Source organism: Dendrobates tinctorius, unplaced genomic scaffold, assembly GCF_039654945.1.
Source record: "Dendrobates tinctorius isolate UK_male_01 unplaced genomic scaffold, ASM3965494v1 ptg000196l, whole genome shotgun sequence".
In the NCBI taxonomy this organism is placed as follows: Eukaryota; Metazoa; Chordata; class Amphibia; order Anura; family Dendrobatidae; genus Dendrobates; species Dendrobates tinctorius.
In genome coordinates, this window is record NW_027361863.1 from 8972788 (window position 1) to 8999862 (window position 27075).

Here is a 27075-nt window from a genome sequence, read left to right on the forward strand (position 1 = left end):
GCAGCAAATCCACGCGGAAAAATCTGCACGGTGTGCACTGCGGTTTTTGTTTTCCATTGATTATAATGGTACTGTACACCAAAACCACAGGACCAAAAGCGCTGCAGATCCGCAGCAGAACCCGCAGCGTGGGCACACACCCTCAAAGATTTGGAGGAGTTTTCAGGAGTTTCTGCACCAAAATTTCATTAAAAAAAAAACCTTTCAATTTCAATTTTTTTTTCCTTTTAACTGGATTTGTAAAATCAAAACACCAAAAATTGAGGTTTTTCTTTTAACCATATCAGTGCACTTGGATTTTCTTTTCCTTTTCCACTTTTATTACATGATATGGTAATGTGAATTCCTGCCAATAAAAAAAAAAAAACAAGAAAGAAAGAAGCCCTGGTTTGGCTACTTGGATTGAAAAATAAAGTAATTAGTGCCAAAAAAAACTCTTCCAAAAAAAAAAAAAGAAATGTGAAAAAAAATAATTCTATCTCCTTCTGTTCTGTCCCTCCACTCCATCCTGGTCCTTGTAGAAGGATCTCTCAGGATGTCTCCCCACTGCAGTATCGAAATGACCACCAGAGGGCAGTGCACGTAATCTGCTCAACCGGAAGCTGCTGCACCATAGAGCGCTGTGCTCGCCGCTGGGGCCGGAAGTGCCGGCGTGTGTTGGAGGCCGCACGTGGATTCAGCGTGGAGGAGCCGCAGTCACAGCACGGATCATGGGGAAGTCGGGGAAGCTCCGCTCCGGGACCGCCGGGAAAGTGAAGCGCTGGAAGAAGGGACACAGCAGCGATTCCAACCCTCAGGCCAAGCGGCACCGGGAGGCGGCGAGGAGCGGGTTCTTCAGCCGACCCTCAGGTGAGTGTCACAGGGGGCGCTCTCATCAGCTGACTTAAAGGGGTTTTCCAGATCTCTTTACTGGTCGTCATGTTTCCCTGGATTTCAGGATCTCTGCTTGCTGTCAGGGACTGGATACATGTTAAAAGGCTTGTCTGCCCCTGAAAATCGCTTTAATAGGGGACAACAACCCCTTTAAGGAAGCGGTCCCCCCCCCCCCCCTGGATGCAGTCGTGTCAGGGCGGGAGGGGTTGTAGTTTTTAATTTTATCATATAATATGCTCTAAAATGGGGAAAAAGTCCCGGTGAGAAAAAAAAAAATTGTTTGCGTTTTCCCTGAGCTCAGCATCGGGACTTTTTTTTTTGGCAGCATAAGTAGCAAAAGGAAGACAAGGAATAAAACCCACTAAGTTATCAATGTTCTGCCTCTAAAGCGCCATTAAGTCTATAGGCATTATCACTGTCCCCATTGGGGCTCACAATCTAGATTCCCTATCAGTATGTGTTTGGAGTGTGGGAGAAAACTGGATGAACCCCCCCCCTGCAAACAGGGGGAGAAGATACACGATCAAGGCAGATGTTGTACTTGGTGGGATTTGAACCCAAAAGCAACAGTGCTGACCACTGAGCCATCATAGAGTGCTGACCACTGAGCCATCATAGAGTGCTGACCACTGAGCCATCATAGGGTGCTGACCACTGAGCCATCATAGGGTGCTGACCACTGAGCCATCATAGGGTGCTGACCACTGAGCCATCATAGGGTGCTGACCACTGAGCCATCATAGGGTGCTGACCACTGAGCCATCATAGGGTGCTGACCACTGAGCCATCATAGGGTGCTGACCACTGAGCCATCATAGGGTGCTGACCACTGAGCCATCATAGGGTGCTGACCACTGAGCCATCATAGGGTGCTGACCACTGAGCCATCATAGGGTGCTGACCACTGAGCCTTCGTGCTGCCCAATACACTAAGGTGCACCTGTAATAAGACAGCCATGCGTCCTCCTCCACCTGATAGTGCATGTGAAATCACAAGAGATCCAACAAAAAGAAAATTTAGTCAAGTACTCCATAAGGCAGAGGTCCCCAACCTGTAGCTCGGGAGCCACATGTGGCTCGCGGTCCCATGAATTGTGGCTCGCGACTGTCTGCCAGCTTGGTATTAGGTCCAGGTCTAGCAAACAAGTATGAAGAGTACATTTCAAAATGGTGAATTTTGTGAGTAGCCCTGCACAGAAGTGCAGATATGGATGCATTTTACTGGTCTTAGTGGTTTAGAGATGTTTTCGGTATGGTACTACCTGTTAGAGGAGGTGCTCAAAGCTGGCTGTGACAGTGTGATGGGAAAATACTGAATGGGGGTATTGTGGGAACCCCTGGATCTGAGTGTACTGGTTGGAGTGATTTCTGTGGAAAAGCTTTGGTTATCATTATACCTGTAATGGGGGCTTTGGTTGATACTACATAGAAGGGGGTGGGAGCTGGATGTGGCTCACGACCCTCTAAGCCGAATGTGGCTCTGAAGGTCAGAAAGGTTGGGGAAATATTAAATTCTAATATCTAAATAAAACAAATGTTTTGTATCACCTTTTTCCAAGACTTTTTTTTTTTTTCAGTTTTCCATCGATGGAGCTGTGTGAGTGCTTGTTTTTTTTTTCGTCTCCCCATGGGGAGCTGCAGGTTTTTATTAGTTCCATTTTGGGGTACACAGGTGGACCCTTCACTGTGGGGAGTGGGGGGGGGGGGTCAGCTTATGAGCTTATTTCGTCCACCTGCATCCATTCCATTATGAAGTCGGATGGTGTTAAAGAAAGCAAGAAAAAGAGGAATGTCTGCTCGCCTGGGGATGAAAGGATTCAGACTGCATGGAATATTTAGCAGTGGTGCAAGTCCCATATGAAGGAAGTAGAAAAAATCCAATGAGTGAATCCTTAAAAGAAAAAAGTTTATTGAAAAATATACAATAACTTAAAAAAAAAATCCAGATCCAACACCAATGAAAAGAGCCGACGCGTTTCGGTCTTTAATCATTGGCGACTAAGGACTGAAATACACACAAAATAGAAAGTGTAATTTCAGTGTTTGCTAGTTATGTGATGGAGATAAGTGTCCCAGGAAACTTCCGGGGTAGACAGTCTGGTGCATGGAGGAGTACGCACTGGTCTGGCTTCCAGGTCAAATGGTCCAAAAGGGGATGTTCTCCAGCACCAAAGGAAGGTAGTTGTGTAGTATATGTGTAGGGTTGAGACGGCTAAAAATGTGTGGGAACATATGGCATTATAGCCCTTCGCGTGGCCGATGAGAAATTTTCAGCACCGGACAAATTACCATGCAGATGTTCTCTGCTGTGACCTTGCTGCACAGACCGTATTGTATTAGTCCAACTCCACAGCCCTTGGGATCAGCCGATCGCTACACAACCATTTTCAAGGATTCTGTTTGCTGTCAGCGGATGAGAACGCTCTTGTTTCCATTCATACACAGTAATCCTGCACATATCCAGGAGTGGATACAATAGTATCTAGTGTAGACAATGCTCTGAGAGCTAAAGCAGCCTGGACTCCAGACTGATACATCGTAGCAAACTGTCAGACATTGCTGCTGCTGCGTTTACACCGATACAAGTGAATCCATTTGCAGCCAGTGATCATGGAGACACATGAGACTGCAGAGGCGCTGAAAGCAAAATCCAGCCCAATAGTTTTTTTTTTTTTTTTTTTCAAAATCTGTATATTTTAGAGCTTTTCCATTAATATATGTAGTACATATATACATCTGGCCTCACCCTGTCCTGCTTTCCTCCCCATGCTCCAGGTAAAAGTGACCTGACTGTAGATGCCCTGAAGCTCCACAATGATCTCCAATCCGGGTCGTTCACTGTGCAGAAGAAGCCTGAAGAAGACATGGAGGAGGATGCCGACATGGCCGTGACTGAGAAGTCAGGAGCCACTTTCTTGAGCGGCTTGTCTGACTGCACCAATGTCACCTTTGGCAAAGTGCAGAGATACTGGGAGTCCAACTCAGCGGCTCATAAAGAGGTGAGAAATTCACTCTAGATTCCTGGCTGATAATTTTATTACTCTGCCAAATTTGGGGACAGATGAGGCCATGAATTTGGAAATGTGGATCGTCTCCTCTAGGCCAGCGCTTCCCATTTTCCTATATATTAGAGGTGGAGGGTGGCACCCGAGACCACGCTCTGAGCCAAAACAAATCCAAATACTTCTGAGGGCTTGGAACACTTCCATCCAGTCTAGGCCCTTCTCTGGGAGCTAAATGCCTGAACCGTGTCCTGTTTGCTACAGTGTCGCAGTGCAGGAAAGTGTGCAGATTTTTTGCAGATTTAAATGAGCAGGAGCCGAGAAGAAGGAAGATAACAATTTAGAGATGATTCTTCTTTCAGAATGAGTTCACTGACACTCTCATTTATTTCCTTGTGCGTACAGAGTCTACAGAAGCCGAACTGTGCAAAAATGTTGATGAAACCCAATAGCAAAAAAATAACTTAAAAGCCAAAAAATTAATGCATTAAATTAAAAAGAAAAGCAAAATACTTCAGAAGGTGTCCTCTTCCTTTTGAAGGTCTTGAACACCTGGGTGTTTTTATTTTGTCTTGTATAGAGCATTATGTAAGATACAACTCCCATTATGAGAGGGAGGATGCAGACAGGTGCCCTGCGCTGTCACATTCAACAGGACAGTCAGCGAGATGGCAATGTCCAATGAAGACTAGAAAGTTGCTTTGTTTCAAGAAAAAAATTATCTACAAAAAAATGTTCACAGAGATCTGAAGCGTTTAAGGATGAATAAGTTTAGTTAATTTCTGATTTTTTTTTTTATATTTTTCAGATCTGCGCTGTGCTGGCTGCTGTGACTGAAGTGATCCGATCCCAGGGAGGAAATGAGACGGAGACAGAATACTTTGCAGCCCTGGTGAGTGTTTCTCCTTCGGTAAGGTGGAATTCTGCAACTCTGTGATTAGGACCTGTAACCAATCCACTGCTGTCGTCTAATTCATCTTCATAAACATCCAAGACTGAGTTCTTACGATCCGCCATGTCATCCATTGCAGCTGCCTTTCTTTTGTGGATGAGCTGCATAATAATGTGATGCCTTCTTTTCTACTGCAAAAAATTGCCCCAGTCCCTCTTTTCTGCAGGGCAAGGTACGGGGGATGTAGGCAAGGTACGATGAAGTTTTCCATGTTCTCGCCTTCGACCACAGACTATTAACATGGCCTTCGTACCAGGATCTTGCAAGGCTGAATCTTGGCTTTGCAGAAAGTATGGAGCAGGGTGTTCAATTTTTTTTCCAAATTTAGTAAACACCTAGTGAAGGCAGAGACCACCAACAACTGGGACCTGTGTCCCTCCAGCTTAAGCCACTAATTCCCTTACTATATTTTTAGGGTTACAAGATGCCAATAATCAAAGCTAAAACAAGTTTCCTACCCACTATGGCTCATGATTTATTCTGTTGTGGGTTCTTTAATGCAAGTAACTAACATTAAACCGCTGTTTGCTCCTAGATGACGACCCTTGAGGCGGTGGAGTCCTCCGAGTCTTTGGCCGCAGTTGCCTATTTACTCAATCTGGTTATGAAGAGGTCAGTGGGTTAATCCTTAAGTCTGTGGGGTCATATCTTATGTATGGCACTTAATTATTACAATATTTTGTTTTTTTGAATTGGTTTTGTGAGTTGTTTTTTTTTTTTTCTTACCAGGGTGCCAGGTCCTGTGCTGATTAAGAAGTTTTCAGACACATCGAAGGCATTTATGGACATCTTGGCTTCACAAGCAAATAAAGGCAGCGTCTCTGCTGTTAGATGGGTGAGTAGTCCTTCCTGCGATCTTATTTCCGTAGACTTTTTTTTTTTTTCCGCACCACGATCTGATGGTTTTTATTGTTACCATACAATATTTTGATTGCCTTGTATTGTATTTTTTTTGTGTGCGAGTACAGGGACCGAAAAATATTAACTGATTTTTTTTTTTTTCTTTCATCACTTTTTTACCTTATGGGTTAAATAATTTTATATTTTGATTGGACTTTTAGTAGTTCATCATAGAACACGTAGGGGATCAGCACGCTCTCCCTCGTTGCAGGTGGCGCAGTGCCAATCAGCACATTGTGACGATTGCGTGCTCTCCCATCGATGCCTGATGCCAAAGTTTTTTTGTTTTTTTAAAAAAAATTTTTATTATTGCATCAGTAAAATAATCTCTCTGTTTGCTGCAAAGCCTCCTTGAAATGAAATGTCTTTATTGCAGATTATCTCCTGCCTGGCCGTACTGCTGCGCAAGCAGGACCTCTCCGTGTGGAGTTACCCGTCCACCCTGCAGGTTTACCACGGGATATTAAGCTTCACTGTCCATGCAAAACCGAAGGTAAGATATTAGTTCCATTCACAGTTCTTTGCCATGCTGTAGAATTAGGAGAGGGTAATTCAGAAATATACCAAATTGTTTTATTTTGTTTCCATGATTTTAGATTCGCAAGGCAGCTCAGCTCGCTGTGTGCTCCATCTTAAAAGGCAGCGAGTTCATGTTTACCGATTCACCCCCCACTCACCACCCAGCTGCACCGTCCACAGCTAAGTTCTGTATCCAGGAAATTGAGAAGTCTGGAGGTAAGAGATCTGTATGGGGGCCGCTACCCTCCTTACTCTGGGGGTGGGTTCAGGGGCCGCTGCCCTCCTGACTCTGGGAGTGGGGGCCGCTACCCTCCTGACCCTGGGGGTGGATTGGGGGGGCCGCTACCCTCCTGACCCTGGGGGTGGATTGTGGGTTCCGCTACCCTCCTGACCCTGGGGGTGGGTTGGGGGGGGGCGCTACCCTCCTGACCCTGGGGGTGGGTTGGGGGGGGCCGCTACCCTCCTGACCGTGGGGGTAGGTTGGGGGGGGCCACTACCCTCCTGACGCTGGGGGTGGGTTGGGGGGGGCCGCTACCCTCCTGACGCTGGGGGTGGGTTGGGGGGGGCCGCTACCCTTCTGACTCTGTGGGGGTGGATTGAGGGGCCGCTAACCTCCTGACTCTGTGGGTAGGTTCAGGGGCCTTTCCCCTCCTAACTCTGGGGGTGGGTTGGGGGCCTCTGCCTTTCATTACTAGATAAATCTAACCCATTTTTATTTCCTCTTGTATTTCCATGATGTTCATAGGCAGCAAAGAAGCCACCACCACCCTGCACATGCTGTCGTTGCTGAAGGAGGTGCTTCCATGCTTCCCTGTCATCTTGGTGAAGTCCTGCTGTGAGACTTTGTTGAAAGTTATGACCTTAAGCCATGTGGTGAGTACATATATAATATGGGGGTGCACACCAGGAGAACCTTCTTGCCTTTTTTTTTTCCCTTGGTAGGGAAATTTTGAGGAAGAGCTTTTGTGCTTTCCAGTTTTTGTTTCAGCAAATACTTGCATTATCTGTGAAATAGCCATTGTGGAGCAATTTCTCTATTATTCCTCCTGGAAATGCATGAATAAAATGACAGCGGGGTGTTGCCATTCCTCCCGAGACTTCCTTGCAAGATATGTAATGGTGGGTGTCCCACTCGGATATTACTGGGGGCGAAGCACTGATATATCGCTGCTTCTCCTGCACTGTGAGATGACCACACGGAGGTGTAGAGGAACATTAGGAGAGGACTTAGCACTACACCTGTGTTGTGTCCCTTTTAGTCTTAGGATTTGTGCGGATACCACAGTATGGATGGACTCTCATGATCATAAGAGAATGATGCTATGTCCTAGCAATATTCCAGTATTTTATGATGGTAAAACCTTTTTCTTCCTTCTGCAGATGATCACCGCCTGTGCCATGCAAGCCTTTCATGCCCTTTTCAACTTCAACTCAAATACCCAAGCGTTGACTGCGGAGCTTAATGCCCAGATTATCACTGTAAGTATAAATCCGCCATCTCTCGTTCCATCATTTGTCATTTTACTGCACAGCCCTTATATATTACTACTTTTCTGACAGGCACTGTACGACTATCTTCCTAATGAGAACGACCTGCAGCCTATGCTGGCCTGGCTTACCGTCATGGAACAAGCTCACGTAAATTTGTTCCGGTAGGGAAACTATATTTAATCTCAAACGGTAAAAAAAAGATAAAAAAAAGCTTATTCCTATGGATATATAAACACTGCTGTACAACATATCACCACTAGATGGCAGACACATCTTTTATGTCTCAGGACTTGTGCTGTGGACACCATAAGAGCTGACATGTGCCACCTTGGTCTCACAAGAGCAGCCACGGAAAACTGCACGGCCTAAAACATTGGTGCAAAGATGTGATACGGTTGTAAAAATGGAGACTGATCACATGCAAGTCGCACTGATCTTGCAATTTGGTTTATAGGAGAAAAGTTGAATGCGGCATGCAACCAAAAATCCAACTTAGTTTTGTTTTTTTATTTCTGTACTCACACAGACCTAGAGAATCTGTCTTATAGCACGGTGAACGCGTGGGAAAAATGACAATGGTTTTTTTTTCCCTTCTGTTTTTTTTGGACATTGCATTCTAAAAAGAATGTTGTCATGTAAAACTGTAAAAACAAACTTTTAGACGGCTATTCTGATGGAAAATGTTATGGCTCCTGAAAAGGGGAAAAACCCCCCACTAAAACTGGAACGAATATTGTCTGTATCCTCAAGGGGTTAACTGTCTGCCATGCTCATCTCTTACTCTGCAGTGATGTAGTGCTTGTGTTTGCAGGTTGCACTGTGACTTGTGCCTTGGTCACCTCCCTAGGCTCTTCTCCACATCCATGACTTGCCTCCTGTCCCCGCACACACAGGTTGTGTCTGCAGCTGCTCGCACTTTAAAGGTATGTGCTCATCCGTAACGCCGGGCTACCACTAGCCGGATTGTTAACTGTTTAATTGCTAATGTTAATGGTTTTTGCTTTCCATCTGACTTCTCTGCCTTTTCCCCAGTCTCTTCTTACAGAATGCATTGCGCCCCACATTGCAGAGATCGGGCCCGTCTCTCCCGCTTCAGTCGCCGGACCTGCTAGTCACATCTGTAAAATGTTTAAGTGAGTCACTCCAGAAATCTATAGTTATGCTAATGTATAGCTTGTTGCAAGGAAGGGTCCCAAGCCAAGAGGCCTTGCGTCTGTCAGGATATCTTTAATTTTCTGAAAGCAATGCTGCAATTCACAGACAGTGGGCAGAGATCGGGACTAAATGATCTTTAACTACTTGAGGACCTCCTAATGTCATAAAACAGCGGTCTAGTCCTCGCATGACTAGGCAAGGTTGATTTAAAACGTCGTAGCAGGGAACGGCTGTCGTATGTGGCCGGTCTCGCCATAGAGAAGGCAGAAGTGGTTTATCATGGCTGTACATACAGGACAACACGAGTGCTGTTTATACAGAACTAGATTAAGGCCCGATGCTATCGCATTGAGAGGATAGTGGCACACCTCTTGCCATGTTAACCCTCAATACACACACACCTCCTCAACACACACTCCTCTCACCTTTCACCATCTCCACTCACATCCACTCACTCTTTCACTCCACATACGACCCTTTCTCTCACTCCGTCTCTCATACTCACACTGTCATCGTCGCTGCTCCATGATCCCCGACATCTTCTTCCGCCGGCGCCATCCTGGATCCCGACGTTGTCCACGCCGGCGACATGTTCTTGCGGCCATGCCATCTTGAGTATTCTGAAATCCTGCGAGTGGACATTAGTGGAGATAGTGAAAGGTGAGAGGAGTGTGTGTTGAGGAGTGGTGTGTTGAGGGTTAACATGGCAAGAGGTGTGCTGTGACGTCACCAGTTACAACTGGACGGGAGTTGTTACAACCTGGAAGCTGCTTAGCGCATTTATTATAGTAGATTAAGGCCCGATGCTATCGCATCGAGAGGATAGTGACACACCTCTTGCCATGTTAATCCTCAATACACACACACCTCCTCAACACACCACACCGCCTCAACACACACTCCTCTCACCTTTCACCATCTCCACTCACGTCCATTCACTCTTTCACTCCACATACGACCCTTTCTCTCACTCCGTCTCTCATATTCACACCGTCATCGTCGCTGCTCCACGATCCCCGACATCTTCCGCCGGCGCCATCCTGGATCCCGACATTGTCCACCCCGGCGACATGTTCTTGCGGCCATGCCATCTTGAGTATTCTGAAATCCTGCGAGTGGACATTAGTGGCTCACCATTGTCATTTTGAAACACGACTGCTACTTCACTGACAGTGGGATTATTGTAGCGTCGAGGGTCTTGAGTACGATCTTGTTTAATAGCCATAGTGATGTTTGGCATGACAGTTCCGTTTTGTACATTTTTGATTTTCTTTACATCGTAAGCGTTGTTCGTTTGCGGTAGTGGTATCGAGAATGTAAAGTTGGGCAAATGCGCGTTGCTGGTCATCTGAGGGATGTAGTGTTCCAGTTCTATGATAGATCTGGCCATGTATGCGGAAACAGTATGGGCCATATCCAGGAGGTGGTGAAATATTTGCACCCATGGAGGCAAAAGCAAAGGAACTGTTAATACTTTGAATATTATCCATGAAATTTTTGCTAAATTCACTTTGCCCTTTCAGCAAACGTGTAAAGACATCAGGATATTGTAGTATGGGTACATGGACTTTACCCTTCTGACAGCAGAGCGTAAAGTTGTTATCAGAAGGTATCTCTGCTACAAAATGCAAAGCTTCGCAATGCTCACATACATGGGTCATGTCACCACAGCTGTGTTCGGTAATACTATTTTCATCATAAGTGAAAATGTGAGGTTGTAGTAGAAGTGCATGTCCAACCGATGGGGTGCGCCTAGTTTTGAGACCAACGTATATTTGTCTTGGTTGCACTTTCTGCAGGCTAACTGCAGCTTGTATGTGAAGAAACTGTGCATTGGTATTGACTAATGGTGGTATTGATAGGGCAGAAACAGATTGCTGATTAGTTATGTCAGTGAACGGCATATAGGATGAAGTGTGGTAGTAACTTGTTCCACATGCTGATGTGGAAGCATCCTGTTGTGAGTCTACTAATAATGATGAGGAAGAAGCCGTCTGTTGTTGGCGGTGATGGCGTGTAGAGGCTTCTTCAGCCAATGTAATAGATTTAGAGTTAGAGGATTCGTGTGTGAGACGACGGCGTTTATAAGCCTTAATCTTGTCAAGTCGATGCTGTTTTTCCTCAGGAGTCTCATTAGCACGGCGTTGTTTTTGTCGTAGTGCTAAAGCTGCTTTCCTTTCACTGGCATTGGCATACTGTGCATCGGTATTGAATGGTGGTATTGATAGGGCAGAAACAGATTGCTGATTAGTTATGTCAGTGAACGGCATATGGGATGAAGTGTAGCAGTAAATTGTTCCACATGCTGATGTGGAAGCATCCTGTTGTGAGTCTAATAATAATGATGAGGAAGAGGCCGTCTGTTGTCGGCAGTGACGGCGTGCAGAGGCTTCTTCAGCCAATCTTATGGATTTAGAGTTAGGGGATTCGTGTGTGAGGCGACGGCGTTTATAAGCCTTAATCTTCTCAAGGCGATGGTGTTTTTCCTCAGGAGTCTCATTAGCACAGCGTTGTTTTTGTCGTAGTGCTAAAGCTGCTTTCCTTTCACTGGCATTGGCATACTTTTTGTTATGACTCATGTTGGCACAGGTAAAGCAGTCTATTTGGCAGTTATCTGGCAGTGAAGAAGGCGTCCTGGAGTATTGTAGAGTAAACAGATACTAATTGACCCTGTAATTGCCCAGCAGTAGTTATGAAGTGGTAGTGGCAAATTGGCCCTGTAGTTAGACACCGGCAGAGGAGCAAGGCAGCAGTAGTTATGGCGGTAGAGGCAAATTGGCCCTGTAATTAGACACCGGCAGAGGAGCAAGGCAGTAGTAGTTATGGCGGTAGAGGCAAATTAGCCCTGTAATTAGACACCGGCAGAGGAGCAAGGCAGCAGTAGTTATGGCGGTAGAGGCAAATTGGCCCTGTAATTAGACACTGGCAGAGGACAAAGGCAGCAGTAGTTATGGCAGTATAGGCAAATTGGCCCTGTAATTAGACACCGGCAGAGGACAAAGGCAGCAGTAGTTATGGCGGTAGAGGCAAATTAGCCCTGTAATTAGACACCGGCAGAGGAGCAAGGCAGCAGTAGTTATGGCAGTATAGGCAAATTGGCCCTGTAATTAGACACCGGCAGAGGACAAAGGCAGCAGTAGTTATGGCGGTAGAGGCAAATTAGCCCTGTAATTAGACACCGGCAGAGGAGCAAGGCAGCAGTAGTTATGGCGGTAGAGGCAAATTGGCCCTGTAATTAGACACCGGCAGAGGAGCAAGGCAGCAGTAGTTATGGCGGTAGAGGCAAATTGGCCCTGTAATTAGACACCGGCAGAGGAGCAAGGCAGCAGTAGTTATGGCGGTAGAGGCAAATTAGCCCTGTAATTAGACACCGGCAGAGGAGCAATGCAGCAGTAGTTATGGCGGTAGAGGCAAATTGGCCCTGTAATTAGACACCGGCAGAGGACAAAGGCAGCAGTAGTTATGGCGGTAGAGGCAAATTGGCCCTGTAATTAGACACCGGCAGAGGAGCAAGGCAGCAGTAGTTATGGCGGTAGAGGCAAATTAGCCCTGTAATTAGACACCGGCAGAGGAGCAATGCAGCAGTAGTTATGGCGGTAGAGGCAAATTGGCCCTGTAATTAGACACCGGCAGAGGAGCAAGGCAGCAGTAGTTATGGCGGTAGAGGCAAATTAGCCCTGTAATTAGACACCGGCAGAGGAGCAAGGCAGCAGTAGTTATGGCGGTATAGGCAAATTGGCCCTGTAATTAGACACCGGCAGTAAACAGGCATAGGACCAAGGCAGCAGTAGTTATGGTGGTACAGGCAATGCCAAGCGTCCGCACAGCAAGTCGGCGTGAGGTAAATGACGCAATTTCACGAATGCAAGATGGCGATTCGCCGACGTCGTTAACACCTCTTGCCATGTTACCCCTCAACACACCACACCGCCTCAACACACACTCCTCTCACCTTTCACCTCCACTCATGTCCACTCACTCTTTCACTCCACATACGTTCCTTTCTCTCACTCCGTTTCTCATACTCACACCGTCATCGTCGCTGCCCCGACATCTTCCTCCGCCGCCGCGATCCAGGATCCAGGCGTTCTCCAGGCCACCGACATGTTCTTGCGGGACGCCATCTTGGATTTCGTGAAATCCCGCTATATTCAAGAAGGCGTCGCCGCAACAACATGTCGCTGGCGTGGACGACATCGGGATCCAAAAAGATGGCGTCGGCGAAATCTCGCGAGATTACGCCGACGCCATTTTGGATCCCGATATCGCCCACGCCAGCGACATGTTCTTGCGGGACGCCATCTTGGATTTCGTGAAGTCCCGCGATATTCAAGATGGCGTCGCCGCAACAACATGTCGCTGGCGTGGACGACATCGGGATCCAAAAAGATGGCGTCGGCGAAATCTCGCGAGATTACGCCGACGCCATTTTGGATCCCGATGTCGCCCACGCCAGCGACATGTTCTTGCGGGACGCCATCTTGGATTTCGTGAAGTCCCGCGATATTCAAGATGGCGTCGCCGCAACAACATGTCGCTGGCGTGGACGACATCGGGATCCAAAAAGATGGCGTCGGCGAAATCTCGCGAGATTACGCCGACGCCATTTTGGATCCCGATGTCGCCCACGCCAGCGACATGTTCTTGCGGGACGCCATCTTGGATTTCGTGAAGTCCCGCGATATTCAAGATGGCGTCGCCGCAACAACATGTCGCTGGCGTGGACGACATCGGGATCCAAAAAGATGGCGTCGGCGAAATCTCGCGAGATTACGCCGACGCCATTTTGGATCCCGATGTCTCCCACGCCAGCGACATGTTCTTGCGGGACGCCATCTTGGATTTCGTGAAGTCCCGCGATATTCAAGATGGCGTCGCCGCAACAACATGTCGCTGGCGTGGACGACATCGGGATCCAAAAAGATGGCGTCGGCGAAATCTCGCGAGATTACGCCGACGCCATTTTGGATCCCGATGTCGCCCACGCCAGCGACATGTTCTTGCGGGACGCCATCTTGGATTTCGTGAAGTCCCGCGATATTCAAGATGGCGTCGCCGCAACAACATGTCGCTGGCGTGGACGACATCGGGATCCAAAAAGATGGCGTCGGCGAAATCTCGCGAGATTACGCCGACGCCATTTTGGATCCCGATGTCGCCCACGCCAGCGACATGTTCTTGCGGGACGCCATCTTGGATTTCGTGAAGTCCCGCGATATTCAAGATGGCGTCGCCGCAACAACATGTCGCTGGCGTGGACGACATCGGGATCCAAAAAGATGGCGTCGGCGAAATCTCGCGAGATTACGCCGACGCCATTTTGGATCCCGATATCGCCCACGCCAGCGACATGTTCTTGCGGGACGCCATCTTGGATTTCGTGAAGTCCCGCGATATTCAAGATGGCGTCGCCGCAACAACATGTCGCTGGCGTGGACGACATCGGGATCCAAAAAGATGGCGTCGGCGAAATCTCGCGAGATTACGCCGACGCCATTTTGGATCCCGATGTCGCCCACGCCAGCGACATGTTCTTGCGGGACGCCATCTTGGATTTCGTGAAGTCCCGCGATATTCAAGATGGCGTCGCCGCAACAACATGTCGCTGGCGTGGACGACATCGGGATCCAAAAAGATGGCGTCGGCGAAATCTCGCGAGATTACGCCGACGCCATTTTGGATCCCGATGTCGCCCACGCCAGCGACATGTTCTTGCGGGACGCCATCTTGGATTTCGTGAAGTCCCGCGATATTCAAGATGGCGTCGCCGCAACAACATGTCGCTGGCGTGGACGACATCGGGATCCAAAAAGATGGCGTCGGCGAAATCTCGCGAGATTACGCCGACGCCATTTTGGATCCCGATGTCGCCCACGCCAGCGACATGTTCTTGCGGGACGCCATCTTGGATTTCGTGAAGTCCCGCGATATTCAAGATGGCGTCGCCGCAACAACATGTCGCTGGCGTGGACGACATCGGGATCCAAAAAGATGGCGTCGGCGAAATCTCGCGAGATTACGCCGACGCCATTTTGGATCCCGATGTCGCCCACGCCAGCGACATGTTCTTGCGGGACGCCATCTTGGATTTCGTGAAGTCCCGCGATATTCAAGATGGCGTCGCCGCAACAACATGTCGCTGGCGTGGACGACATCGGGATCCAAAAAGATGGCGTCGGCGAAATCTCGCGAGATTACGCCGACGCCATTTTGGATCCCGATGTCGCCCACGCCAGCGACATGTTCTTGCGGGACGCCATCTTGGATTTCGTGAAGTCCCGCGATATTCAAGATGGCGTCGCCGCAACAACATGTCGCTGGCGTGGACGACATCGGGATCCAAAAAGATGGCGTCGGCGAAATCTCGCGAGATTACGCCGACGCCATTTTGGATCCCGATGTCGCCCACGCCAGCGACATGTTCTTGCGGGACGCCATCTTGGATTTCGTGAAGTCCCGCGATATTCAAGATGGCGTCGCCGCAACAACATGTCGCTGGCGTGGACGACATCGGGATCCAAAAAGATGGCGTCGGCGAAATCTCGCGAGATTACGCCGACGCCATTTTGGATCCCGATGTCGCCCACGCCAGCGACATGTTCTTGCGGGACGCCATCTTGGATTTCGTGAAGTCCCGCGATATTCAAGATGGCGTCGCCGCAACAACATGTCGCTGGCGTGGACGACATCGGGATCCAAAAAGATGGCGTCGGCGAAATCTCGCGAGATTACGCCGACGCCATTTTGGATCCCGATGTCGCCCACGCCAGCGACATGTTCTTGCGGGACGCCATCTTGGATTTCGTGAAGTCCCGCGATATTCAAGATGGCGTCGCCGCAACAACATGTCGCTGGCGTGGACGACATCGGGATCCAAAAAGATGGCGTCGGCGAAATCTCGCGAGATTACGCCGACGCCATTTTGGATCCCGATGTCGCCCACGCCAGCGACATGTTCTTGCGGGACGCCATCTTGGATTTCGTGAAGTCCCGCGATATTCAAGATGGCGTCGCCGCAACAACATGTCGCTGGCGTGGACGACATCGGGATCCAAAAAGATGGCGTCGGCGAAATCTCGCGAGATTTCGCCGACGCCATCTTTTTGGATCCCGATGTCGTCCACGCCAGCGACATGTTGTTGCGGCGACGCCTTCTTGAATATCGCGGGATTTCACGAAATCCAAGATGGCGGCCTGGAGAACGTCTGGATCCTGGATCGCGGCGGCGGAGGAAGATGTGGGGGCAGCGACGATGACGGTGTGAGTATGAGAAACGGAGTGAGAGAAAGGAACGTATGTGGAGTGAAAGTGAGTGGACATGAGTGGAGGTGAAAGGTGAGAGGAGTGTGTGTTGAGGCGGTGTGGTGTGTTGAGGGTTAACATGTGCGTGTGTGTGTGGTGACGTCACCGGTTACAACTGGACGGAAGTTGTTACAACCGGAAGCTGGTTAGGGCATTTATTATTATAGATAGGCAACGTTCACACAGTCAGTATTTGGTCAGTATTTTACATCCGTATTTGTAAGCCAAAACCAGGAGTGGGTGATAAATACAGAAGTGGTGACGTGTTTCTCTATTATACTCTTCCTTTGATTGTTCCACTCTTGATTTTCACTTACAAATACGACCGTAAAATACTGGATGTGTGAACGTGGCCTTAGGATTAGTCCCCTTCCTATAGATCCAATGATAGTACGATTGCCGGCTGTTGAGTGACAGTAGGAGCTGCTTCGTCTTAAGAGAGGCAGATCATTTCTACTGTGCAGCCATGAGACTGAATTTGCCCTGTAACTGTGGACAATGTACCAGCCCTCAGTAACAGGGAAAACCGTCAATAAAAAATATACTGAAATGCCCCCAAAGGTCTTTACTGACCATATGGTGGTGGTGGGGTGGACAATGTGTGAATTATAAAAAAAAAAACAACCCAAAAGCCACCGCCGGTCTGCATAACTGTTTCTAGCCCAACACCAGACGGAAAAATCAAAACATGTCAGACAAAAATAATTGCTGTGGAAAGGGGAACACAATTGAAGGCATAAACTATTTGAGTTTTTAAAACTGCACTTATGGAAGAACAAAGAAAATGTGCCTGTTAATGAACTGGGGAAGATGACGGACTATAGCTCCAACGTTACTGACTCACATCAGCCCCAGTTCCACAATCCACGGCTCCATTTTTGGGTCCTTGCTGCTGAGCTTTCTGGTCAGTGTTTCCGGTACGTGACCGCAGCAGTGAGTGAAGAGGACGAGCCTGACTGCTTATTGCTCGTCGGTCGCCCCCGTTACTTGCTGCACTGGATTGGCATGGCTTCATGGACCCTTGACTGTGGCAGTGACTATCGGGGATACGGCAAGACACCGTACACCCCAGTGTAAGTAACTTAAGGGCCAACTAATTTTCCTTTAATCAGGAGTCTCACCGTCCCCTAATTTCCGGCCAAATAAAGTGACTCTCCTCACCCCTTCTGTGCTGCAGTTCGCCTTTGATAAGAGGCTTGTCATTACTTGTCGGATAACGATGGCCATGACTGTATGCCCCGATACCAGTGTATGTTACTAGTCATATGTCTTATGCTTATCTCTCCAGGTTTGTAGAAGAAGGCCTCTCCTACAAGTTTCATGCCTCCTGGGTCTTTGTCCTCCAGGTGTTACAGAGCTTTTTTGAGGCCGCTGGGAAGTTTTGCCACCCCATTATGAAGAAGGTAATGTATACATGGACTGGATGATGGCGGCAGAGTTATGTCTCTTCTCCTGTGCTCTTTGATTTTCTGACCATCGTCCATTGCAGTGTTTGCAGACTCTCGCTGACCTGCGGATATCGGCTCACTTCCCTCACACTGCAGAGCTGGACCGTGCTGTGGGAGTGGCGGTGGAGAACATGGGGCCCGAGGTGGTCCTGAGAGCCGTCCCCCTGCAGATTGACGGCACAGAGTAAGCATCGTATGTAGGTCTGGGGCGGCTTTGTCTGCCGACGTGATCCGATATTTATCGGTGTCCTGTTCTTTCAGGGACATCTCCGACTTCCCGCGCAGCTGGCTTGTGCCTGTGATCCGGGACTATGTGAAGAACACAGAACTGGATTTCTTTACCAGATATTTCTTGCCCCTGGCTGAAAAGCTAAAGAAGCGAGGTGACTCCAATGTCTTTACATCCGATGTATTTGTATATATGGTCAATGAATAGGGAGAAGTTTTACATCTTTCTAATATACTTTTCATCAAGCAATCCCTTAAGTACTCTGCTTGCTGCCAGTAAGTGCATGGATGTCCTGCGTCGTTACTTGGGGTAATTAATAATGATCAGTGGAAATTAAAAAAATGTATAGAAAATATTTATAGGTGGCCATTCTGCACTTTTGCATAAGATTTAGGCGACGCTGCCTGCCAGGTATTTGCCTGGTCTTGAGCAAGGCTTATAGGTATTGTGAACCTGTCGTAGTAAATATTGCACCGATATTAGCAGCGCCTGTCCTCCATACATGCAATAGAGAGATGCAGAGTATCCCACCTTCTGCTTTTTAATTAGGTAATGCATCAAGGAGAGTGCACAGAGCATGTGTTGGATTGTGAAAGTTCAGCATCCTGTCTGAATGTAGCATTTTTCATATATAATTTGCAATTAGAAAATTAAAATATTTTTTATAAAAAAAGTTTTATAGACTTTGGGGTCTGATACTGATGTTTTTTTTTTCATAGCCAGTGACTTCGCTGAGGCTGGGAGAAGTCTGGAGGCCAAGATCTATGAGACACTTCAATGGCAGGTAAGTGTTATCTTGGGTCACTCAGCGCTATATAAGGAGTATGTAGGATTACCGTAGAAGTCTTGTCTATATTGTGCATCAAGTATATGAGCTTCTAAGCAAAGTTGATAATCGGGCATATTTTTACCAATGTATGCTACCTTTTATACCTCATATAAAAAAAAAAATTCCGAAAATCGCATATTCAGTGTGTGATACATCTGCAGAAACTGGAGCTTGCTCCTATCGCTGCTGTTTAACCATTTAAATGTCACTGTCAATCACTTGTCAGCAGAATAAAAAATTAAAAATTGAAACGTCCCTGCATCCTCCGTTGTCCTGGGGCCGGCAGCTTCTTCCTGTGTTGAGCGGTCACATGGTACCGCTCATTAAGGTAATGAATATGGACGCGACTCCACTCCCATAGGTGTGGAGGCATATTCATTACCTTAATGAGCGGTACCATGTGACCGCTCAATACAGGAAGTAGCTGCCGGCCCCAGGACAACGGAGGATGCAGGGATGTGCAGCGATGACACAAGGAGGGTGAGTATGACGGGGGGGGGGAGGGGGAGAACTGAGGAGGACTGGGGGGGAAGCACTGAGGAGGACTGGGGGGGAAGCACTGAGGAGGACTGGGGGGGGAGCACTGAGGAGGACAGGGAGCTGAGCCATACATAGAAGGATGGGACGGAGGAGCCGAGCCATGCATGCTGGGAGGAGGGAGAGCCACACAGAGCAGCACAGGGATGAGGGGACAAAGCATACCCAGCTTATACTTCAGTCAATAAGCTTACCCAGTTTTCCGTGGCAAAATTAGGGGCCTCGGCTTATACTCGGGTCGGCTTATGCTCGAGTATATACGGTATCTACAGATGTAGTGATGATGTTGACTCCATGGGTGTTTTCTAGAAACAGGCAGCAGTGGATGTTGCCAAGTGAAAATTGCAAACTGCCCTTGTAGTTACCAGTATGTTGCAGTGCCCAGCCCGTTCTTCTGGAAGCATGCACCTGTAAATTAGGTGGGCTCTCATTGCTTCAGAAATGCCAAACATGTGGATGCTATATGTGACTTAGGTACACTGTGGGGTAATTTGGATTTTGGAATGCAGAATTTGCGGATTTTCTTTTGTGGGGTGAAGAGCCATTTCGCTTTTCCAGAACATTAGTACTACCAGTAACGTGGAAGTCCCTTATATTTCCGTTAACAGATGACAGACCTGAGTGGGAACTGGCTTTTATTGGGAACATTTTACGTAACGTTTGGGATCACAGTTATCTGGCGCTCTACGCTGAGCACTTACTTTGGGGTTTTCATCTAAATCACTGAGTGACGTGATCCAGATGAAACCCCTGATGGATCCATTCACTATAATGAGGCAGCAGATTTACTCTGGACTCCGTCTGGCCTCTGTTCAGCGATGTCCTTTTAAGAAATGCCCAAAACTGTGTCCAATGGCATTTTTATGCAATCCTAAATAGACGGACAAAGCTTGATCACAAGTCAGACGGCGTCCACAGTGCCCCCATCTGCCTCATTTTAGGGAATCTTTGGCCAGAGGTTCCGTCTGAGTCACGTATTTCAGAGATTTACACGGAAACCTCTGTGTAAGCGCTCAGGGCAGAGCGCAGGATAAATGTGTGCCGAGCCTTACTGCTACCTTTGGGAGGCAGGATGAACAAAACAGGTGAAGAATTGGTTTTATTTTTTCCACCGTTCCTTGTGCAGTGTAAGTGATATGGCGACTTTATTCTTCGGGTCGGTGCTTTTACAGCAGTACCAGATTTATAACGTCTTTTATGTTTGGCTGCTGTCACAAGTTCTTGTATCTCTGGTGGCTTATTTTTTGAGGGACAAGATGACGTTTTCAGCTATATCACTTATATTTCTATTTGACTTTTTGATCACATTTTCTCTCACTTTTTTGGTGGTATGATGAAAAACCATAGTTTTTTTTTTTTTGCCACATTTTTTATGTAGTTCACTGAAGGGGTGAAATAGTGAGTTTTATAGGTCAGGTCATTCTGGATGCTGCGATACCAAATATGTGTAATTATTTCTCCTTTGCCTCATTGGAGGACACAGACCATGTGTGTTATGCTGCTGTCACTAGGAGGACACTACGCAAAAACAGAAAAGATTAGCTCCTCCTTCTGCAGTATACATCCTCTGCTGGCTCTAGCTTGAACCAGTTCTTGCTTATTGTCTGTAGGAGGCACTTGAGTCTGGCTTCAGACCCCAACATTTTTATTTTCCTTTTTGATTTTTCTGTAAATTTTTATTTTTTAATTAGCTGAGTGAAGGGGGCGACGGATCCTTTCAAGGGTCCGATCTCCCCCAAATCATCAACCGGTGAGAACGCGGAGTGTCGCCTCCCCGTACCCTCTCCTGCTTGAGCTTACTTCAGGAGCGACGGTTCCTTCATGGTCCTGTTCTCCCCACACCAGCAACAGGTGAGCACATGGAGTGTCGCCTCCATGTAGCCTCTCCTGGAGCCAGGCCTATAGCCGGACAATTTGCCTTTTTTTTTTTTTTTTTTTCAACGATATACAGAGGCCCCTATCTATTGGTGTCCGTGCAACCCCCACTGCATCACCACTGTTTCAAAGCGGATGATGGAAGGAGGCGGACAATTCCTTCTCCACCTCCCTGTCAAAGGGATGGTGGATTGAGGGTGGACTATGTGACATCAACATCCTGCAGCACCCAGCTCTGCTACATCTGCGGTGGTACATCCTGCAGCACCCAGCTCTGCTACGTCTGCGGTGGTACAACCTGCAGCACCCAGCTCTGCTACATCTGTGGTGGTACATCCTGCAGCACTCAGCTCTGCTATACATGCGGTGGTACCTCCTGCAGCACCCAGCTCTGCTACATCTGCGGTGGTACATCCTGCAGCACCCAGCTCTGCTACATATGCAGTGGCACATCGGGTAAGTGCACCGTCGGGTGGCGGCAGGAGGGCACGGTATAGGGGGCGCAGAGGGTCCTGGTGCCATGGGAGGGAGGGGTGTCACGGGTTCCGGCGGTGATATCCCATATTTTTTTCGGCTCTCTTGGGCCTAGAAAATGTAGTCCCTGGCTTCTAGCTGGACTAGGCCGCATCTTGTAACTCCGCCCACAGGCTGACGGCTCCTCCCACAATTCTGGCGCTTCTCATCCTCAACAAGAAGCGCCCTTTCTATTCTCGGCGGCCATCTTCCCTAGTTACAGCAGATGACCCCGATCTCTGGCGACTGCGGGGAGCAGTTTCCCGGAAGAAACTGCTGACAGGAGCGCTGTGAGCAGCGCTGAGGGACACAGGACCTGGGTAAGCTGCATAACTGAGTTTAACCCTTTCTCTGCAGTATTGCCTGCCCCCTTGTTTTCCCCCAGTGCACTACCTTACAGGGACCGTCAAGGGTACATTATGTCACAATCTAAGGTATCCAAAAGCCTAGCAAAACTTTTCGCTTCATGTACCACTTGCCACAGTTTGTTGCCCTGGGGCCACAATACCCCGTTCTGCAAGACCTTTGACCCTGTATGAGTCCAGGAGCCCCCGACCCTAGTGGACCCAGTCCCCTGGAGTGGGTTATGTCTCTGTCACAGTCTATGGCTCCTCTGGCCAAGGCAATAGAGCCCCTCCAGGAATCCCTCCTCAAGTCAGGGCATCCTTTTGCTTGCTGTGAAGAGTCCATAAGCTATGCGGGAGCCATCGGCGAGCAGGGGCAGTTTTCTGTTTAAGAATGCACAGGCTTCCAGAAAACTGATCCATACCACGTCCCCCGGGCACTCTCGTGCTTCGGCGTTCTTGAGTTCCGTTCCTCACTCCCCCTCTCCAGGGATTCGCATTGAACATGACTCAGAATACGAGACTGAGGGGTTCATAGACCTGGACTTGCAGGAATATCATGAGACGGTTGATTCCCTCATTGAGGGGGTCAAAACTGTGAAGGTGGAAGAGGACGCTACGTCCACCTCAGATCACACGGTGTTCTTTAAAAGGACTAAACTGCCTCATAGGGTGTTTGTCAATCACCCCAAATTTAAGGACATTGTTCAGAAACATAGGAATCGGACCAATAAATTTTTTACAGGGCAAAGGCCTCTTGAAACGAGATACCTTTCTGTTCCTGATCTAAGGAAAGATTGGATCGAGTGCCCTTCAGTGGACCCTCCTGTATCGCGTCTCGCATCCAAAACGCTGTTAGCCTTGTCTGATGGCTCCTCAATTAAAAATCCCACTGACCGACAGATTGACAACCTTGCTCGGTCAGTCTTTGAAGCCTCTGGATCAGCTCTTCCTCACATCCTTCGCTGCGACCTGGGTGGCTAAAGCCATGGTCACTTGGGGCAGAGGCTCGGACTAAAGCCATTCAGGACAGTAACCTTCCCCTGAGACAAGTCTGGCTATCCAGATCTCTCAGGCTGGGAAGATGGGTACAGGCCTCTCTTGATGCGGCTAACTACACGGCTTCGGCAGCCGCAAATGCCTCACCATCAGGAGGGCACTATGGCTCAGAAAGTGACGAGCGGACTCCGCTTCCAAGAAATCATTGACCTCTCCGCCTTACCGGAGCGGTTGCTTATTTAAAAAAAAAAAAAACAAACAACAAAAAACTGGACCAACTTATCTGCGACGCTACTGGAGGGAAAAGTAAATTCCTTCCACAACGAAAGGCTAGTAGTCCTTTTCATAGTCAACAGCAAGTTCGCCTCTGGCCCACTATGACCGCCTCGTCAGGACCAGGCTGCTCATCGCATAAGGTCAAAGGTTCCCAGATCTCGTATAGACCCAATCATTCCTGGAAGAGCAGACCGAAACAGTCTAGATCCAAAGGATCCAGATCCCATAGACTCTCGGCACAATGACTCGTTGCAGTATCCAGGTGGCACCAACAAGGTTGGCGGACGTCTACTTTGGTACTGTCAGGCCTTGCTCTCAGTTGTTTATGACGAGTGGATCAGGGATCTGGTGTCCTCCAGATATAAAATAGAGTTTTCTTCTCGCTCCCCGGAACGGGTTTTCCGGTCTTGTCCCCCCAAAACAGAGACGCAGGCAATACCCCTTTACCGAGCCATAGACTCTCTCCGCAAGGACAGAGTCATTGTTCCAGTTCCGCAAAGCGAAATGTTCGAGGGGTTCTACTCAATCCTATTTTTGGTTTCAAAGAAGGACGGAACGGTGCGTCCCATACTGGATCTAAAAGTATTAAACAAGTTCATCAGCGTTCGTCACTTCAGAATGGAGTCTCTCCACTCGGTCATCACCTTGATGGAGAAGGGGGAGTTCCTAACATCCATCGACATTCGCGATTCTTACCTTCATATCCTGATTTTTCCCTCTCACCAAAGATTCCTAATGGAGGCGATGCCATTCGCTCAATTTCATCTCCGTTCTGTGCAACACGTGCTTCTGACGGCCTGGGACTGGAGCCATTCTCTCTCGATCGTCGGATTTGTCTGTCTAAGCGGGTCAGGCAGACCCTCAGATGGTGGACATTGAGGTCTTCTGTGAGTCAGGGGGATCCTTCCTCCTGGTATTTTGGCTAGTGATGACCACCGACACCAGCCTTCTCGGCTGGGAAGCTGAATTCCGTCATCACACTGCCCAGGGCCGCTCGTCTGCTCTAGAGTTCACGTCTCCCGATCAACGTTCTGGAGATAAGAACAATCAAATTGGCTCTTCTGTGGTTACATCACCTCCTGACAGGTCGTCCCATCAGAATCCAATCGGACATCGCAACGGCGGTGGCGTACACCAACAGTCAGCGAGACACCAGCAGCAGGGCGGCCATGCACGAAGTAGATCACATTCTCCGCTGGGCCGAGAGGAACCATTCGATCATCTCCCCCGGGGTGGGGTAGAGATTTGGGCAACAGACTTTCTCAGCCATCAGGGTTTGCATCGGGGGAATGGTCTCTTCATCCAGAGGTCTTTCAGCAGATCTGTCATTGCTGGGGGACGCTGGATGTGGATCTGATGGCCTCAAGGCTAAACGCCACAGTCCCAGAGTTCATAGCTCGGTCTTGAGACCCCGAAGCCATCGGGGCAGACGCACTGGGTCTTCTGTGGAATCTGTTTCACCTGCCGTGCGTTTTTTTCCTCCGCTCCTTTTTCTTCCGAGGCTCATCAGGAAAATCAGAGCGGAAGGGGTTCCAGTGGTCCTAATTGCTCCGAGCTGGCCACGCCAGGCATGGTACGCGGAGCTAGTGCAACTCATCACCAACGTTCCTTGGCGATTGCCGGATCGTCCAGTCCTACTTTCCCAGGGCCTGATTTGCCACCAATTCTCAGGGGCCCTGTGCTTGGCCTTTGAATCCTGGGTCCTAACCTAAGCTGGGTTCTCCCAACAGGTAGTTTCCACCATGATTCATGCCTGTAACCCCGCATTGGTTCGCATTTATCATCGCACCTGGAAGTCCTTTTTCCAGGACGTCCCCCTGACAGCACCATGGATGATGTCGTCCTCCTCCTTGCAGGGACAGGAAAAGCACATGAGAGGTTAAAAGGTCCCACCCACTCCACCCCCTTTCCCTCAGTGTTTTCCCTGTCCCTGCATGGAGGGACAGATGAGAGCAGCGCTGCGCAGCTTACCGGAGGGCTCGGGGATCGTGCGGCTGGTCCAAGATCCTTCTCCCTGTCAAGTGGCCCAGGGCCGAAACTCCCTCCTTGGGAGTCCCTCTGCCCCAGAGACCAGGAGCGGACGGGCTTCTGGGTAGAGCCGATCCTCCCGGTGGGAGGCTCTCGGCTCAGGCGCCATCTTCCCATTCCAGGGGGGCGCCCAGGAGACTTGCGTTCCACTGTAAAGTGGAAGCGGCAAGGAAGGACCGGGGACAGCGGCCGGTGGAAGTCAGCGCCGGGGGCTGGGACGCCCGTAAAGCGAGCTAGGAAGCAGCAGCAGAGGAGGGCAGCGTCACTTCCGGTGACGTCGGCGCCCAGCATTAGCGTGCGTTCCAGGAGTGAACGCGGAAGCAGCCGAGAGCGCTAGAAACGTCACTTCCGGTGACGTCTGAGTCGGCGCCTGCGGGGGTGGCCTGGGAGAGCGTCACTTCTGGAGATGGCAGCACCGGGTCCCGGCGTGCGTTCCAAGGTGGAACGCAAAGGAAAACCGCGGCGAGGCACGAGGAGAGATAAAGGAGCAGCCTTGCGTTTGTCTGGGAACGCAAGCACTGTTCTTCGCCACAGCGGCAGAAAGGATACCCGAGGACAACATGGAGGACAGAAGTGAGGACGCAGTTGTTAGTGCGCAGAGCTACACCCTGACACCTGGTCCCGGTCCTGACTATCCCCATTCTGTGCTATCTAGGATAAGGGTACCCCGCCAGCGCCCCTATCTGCGACAAAAAAGCCAGTCAAGGCCTCGGCGAAGTCCATCCGCTGTCCCATATGCCACATAGTTACCGGACGCTTACACCAAATCCCTCTGCGGCACGTGTACAGCCAGAGTGGTGAGGGATGAACAGCCTTCCTTCCTTGTCCGAAATGAGAACCCTGATCCGTGAGGAGATGCAGACATCTTTGTCCACTGCTACACAGCGGCAGCCCCCTAGTCCAGGCCCAAGTCGTAAGAGACCTAGGTGGGAGTCTGAACAGGGCGAACTGGAATCGGGCTCGGAAGAAGAATCGGACATACAGGGTTCAGACCAGGAAGAGGGCGTGCTACTGTTAGAGAACCAAGAACCGGGCAGAAGATACCTGTTCCCGGTCGAGGATACCGATGAGCTCGTACAGGCTGTAAGAAACACCATGCAGGTCGAAGAGCTCCCTCGGCCACAAACCAGACAGGACCTAATGTTTGGGGGGGCTTACATCTCAGCGGCAGACAGCATTTCCAATAAGTGACCATATTTGGGCAATGATACAACGGGAATGGAAGGAGGCTGAACGTAGACTGGTGATGTCCAGGGAGTTCAGGAGTCGCCTGCCGTTCAATCCGGAGGACATCGGGGCATGGGAAGAAATTCCAAAAATCGACGTTCCGGTGGCTAAGGTCGCGAGGAAAACGTCCATTCCATTTGAAGACTCATCAAGCCTGAGAGACCCCATGTACCGTAAAGTAGACATCCTCCTGAGACGAACGTGGGAGTCATCGGCGGCCCTGATAAGAACTAATATAGCATCCACCTCAGTTGCCAGATCCATGTTCCTGGGGATGGGACAATTGGAGGAACACCTAGTCAGCAAGACCCCTAGGGCAGAGATATTGGCCTCTCTACCCCTTATGAAGTCCGCCACCGCCTTCTTAGCCGACACTTCAGCCGAGTCGGTGAGATTTGCGGCCAGGAATAGCTCCCTGTCCAATGCGACTCGTAGAGCCATCTGGTTAAAATCCTGGTCAGGGGATAACTCCTCCAAAAATAAATTATGCGCCATCCCCTTCTCAGGGTCCAGAGTATTGGGTCAAGCCCTAGATGACATCTTAGAGTTTGCTTCCGATAGTAAGAAGGGGTTCCC

At 49.1% G+C, this 27075-nt stretch overlaps 1 protein-coding gene across 1 annotated transcript in view; it reads left to right on the top strand.

The window, feature by feature from the left end:
• The first annotated feature begins 538 nt into the window (after positions 1 to 538).
• The window catches only part of RRP12 (ribosomal RNA processing 12 homolog), a 73308-nt gene continuing 46771 nt past the window's right edge, over positions 539 to 27075 (top strand). The window contains exons 1-16 of the mRNA XM_073552868.1: positions 539 to 849; positions 3649 to 3872; positions 4684 to 4767; positions 5363 to 5439; positions 5557 to 5662; positions 6104 to 6220; positions 6324 to 6462; positions 6992 to 7119; positions 7627 to 7725; positions 7807 to 7898; positions 8549 to 8660; positions 8770 to 8870; positions 17483 to 17597; positions 17684 to 17826; positions 17904 to 18025; positions 18591 to 18655. Coding sequence (XP_073408969.1) covers positions 711 to 849; positions 3649 to 3872; positions 4684 to 4767; positions 5363 to 5439; positions 5557 to 5662; positions 6104 to 6220; positions 6324 to 6462; positions 6992 to 7119; positions 7627 to 7725; positions 7807 to 7898; positions 8549 to 8660; positions 8770 to 8870; positions 17483 to 17597; positions 17684 to 17826; positions 17904 to 18025; positions 18591 to 18655 — 1863 coding nt within the window. The 5' untranslated portion in view covers positions 539 to 710. The remainder of the gene's footprint in view (positions 850 to 3648; positions 3873 to 4683; positions 4768 to 5362; positions 5440 to 5556; positions 5663 to 6103; positions 6221 to 6323; positions 6463 to 6991; positions 7120 to 7626; positions 7726 to 7806; positions 7899 to 8548; positions 8661 to 8769; positions 8871 to 17482; positions 17598 to 17683; positions 17827 to 17903; positions 18026 to 18590; positions 18656 to 27075) is intronic.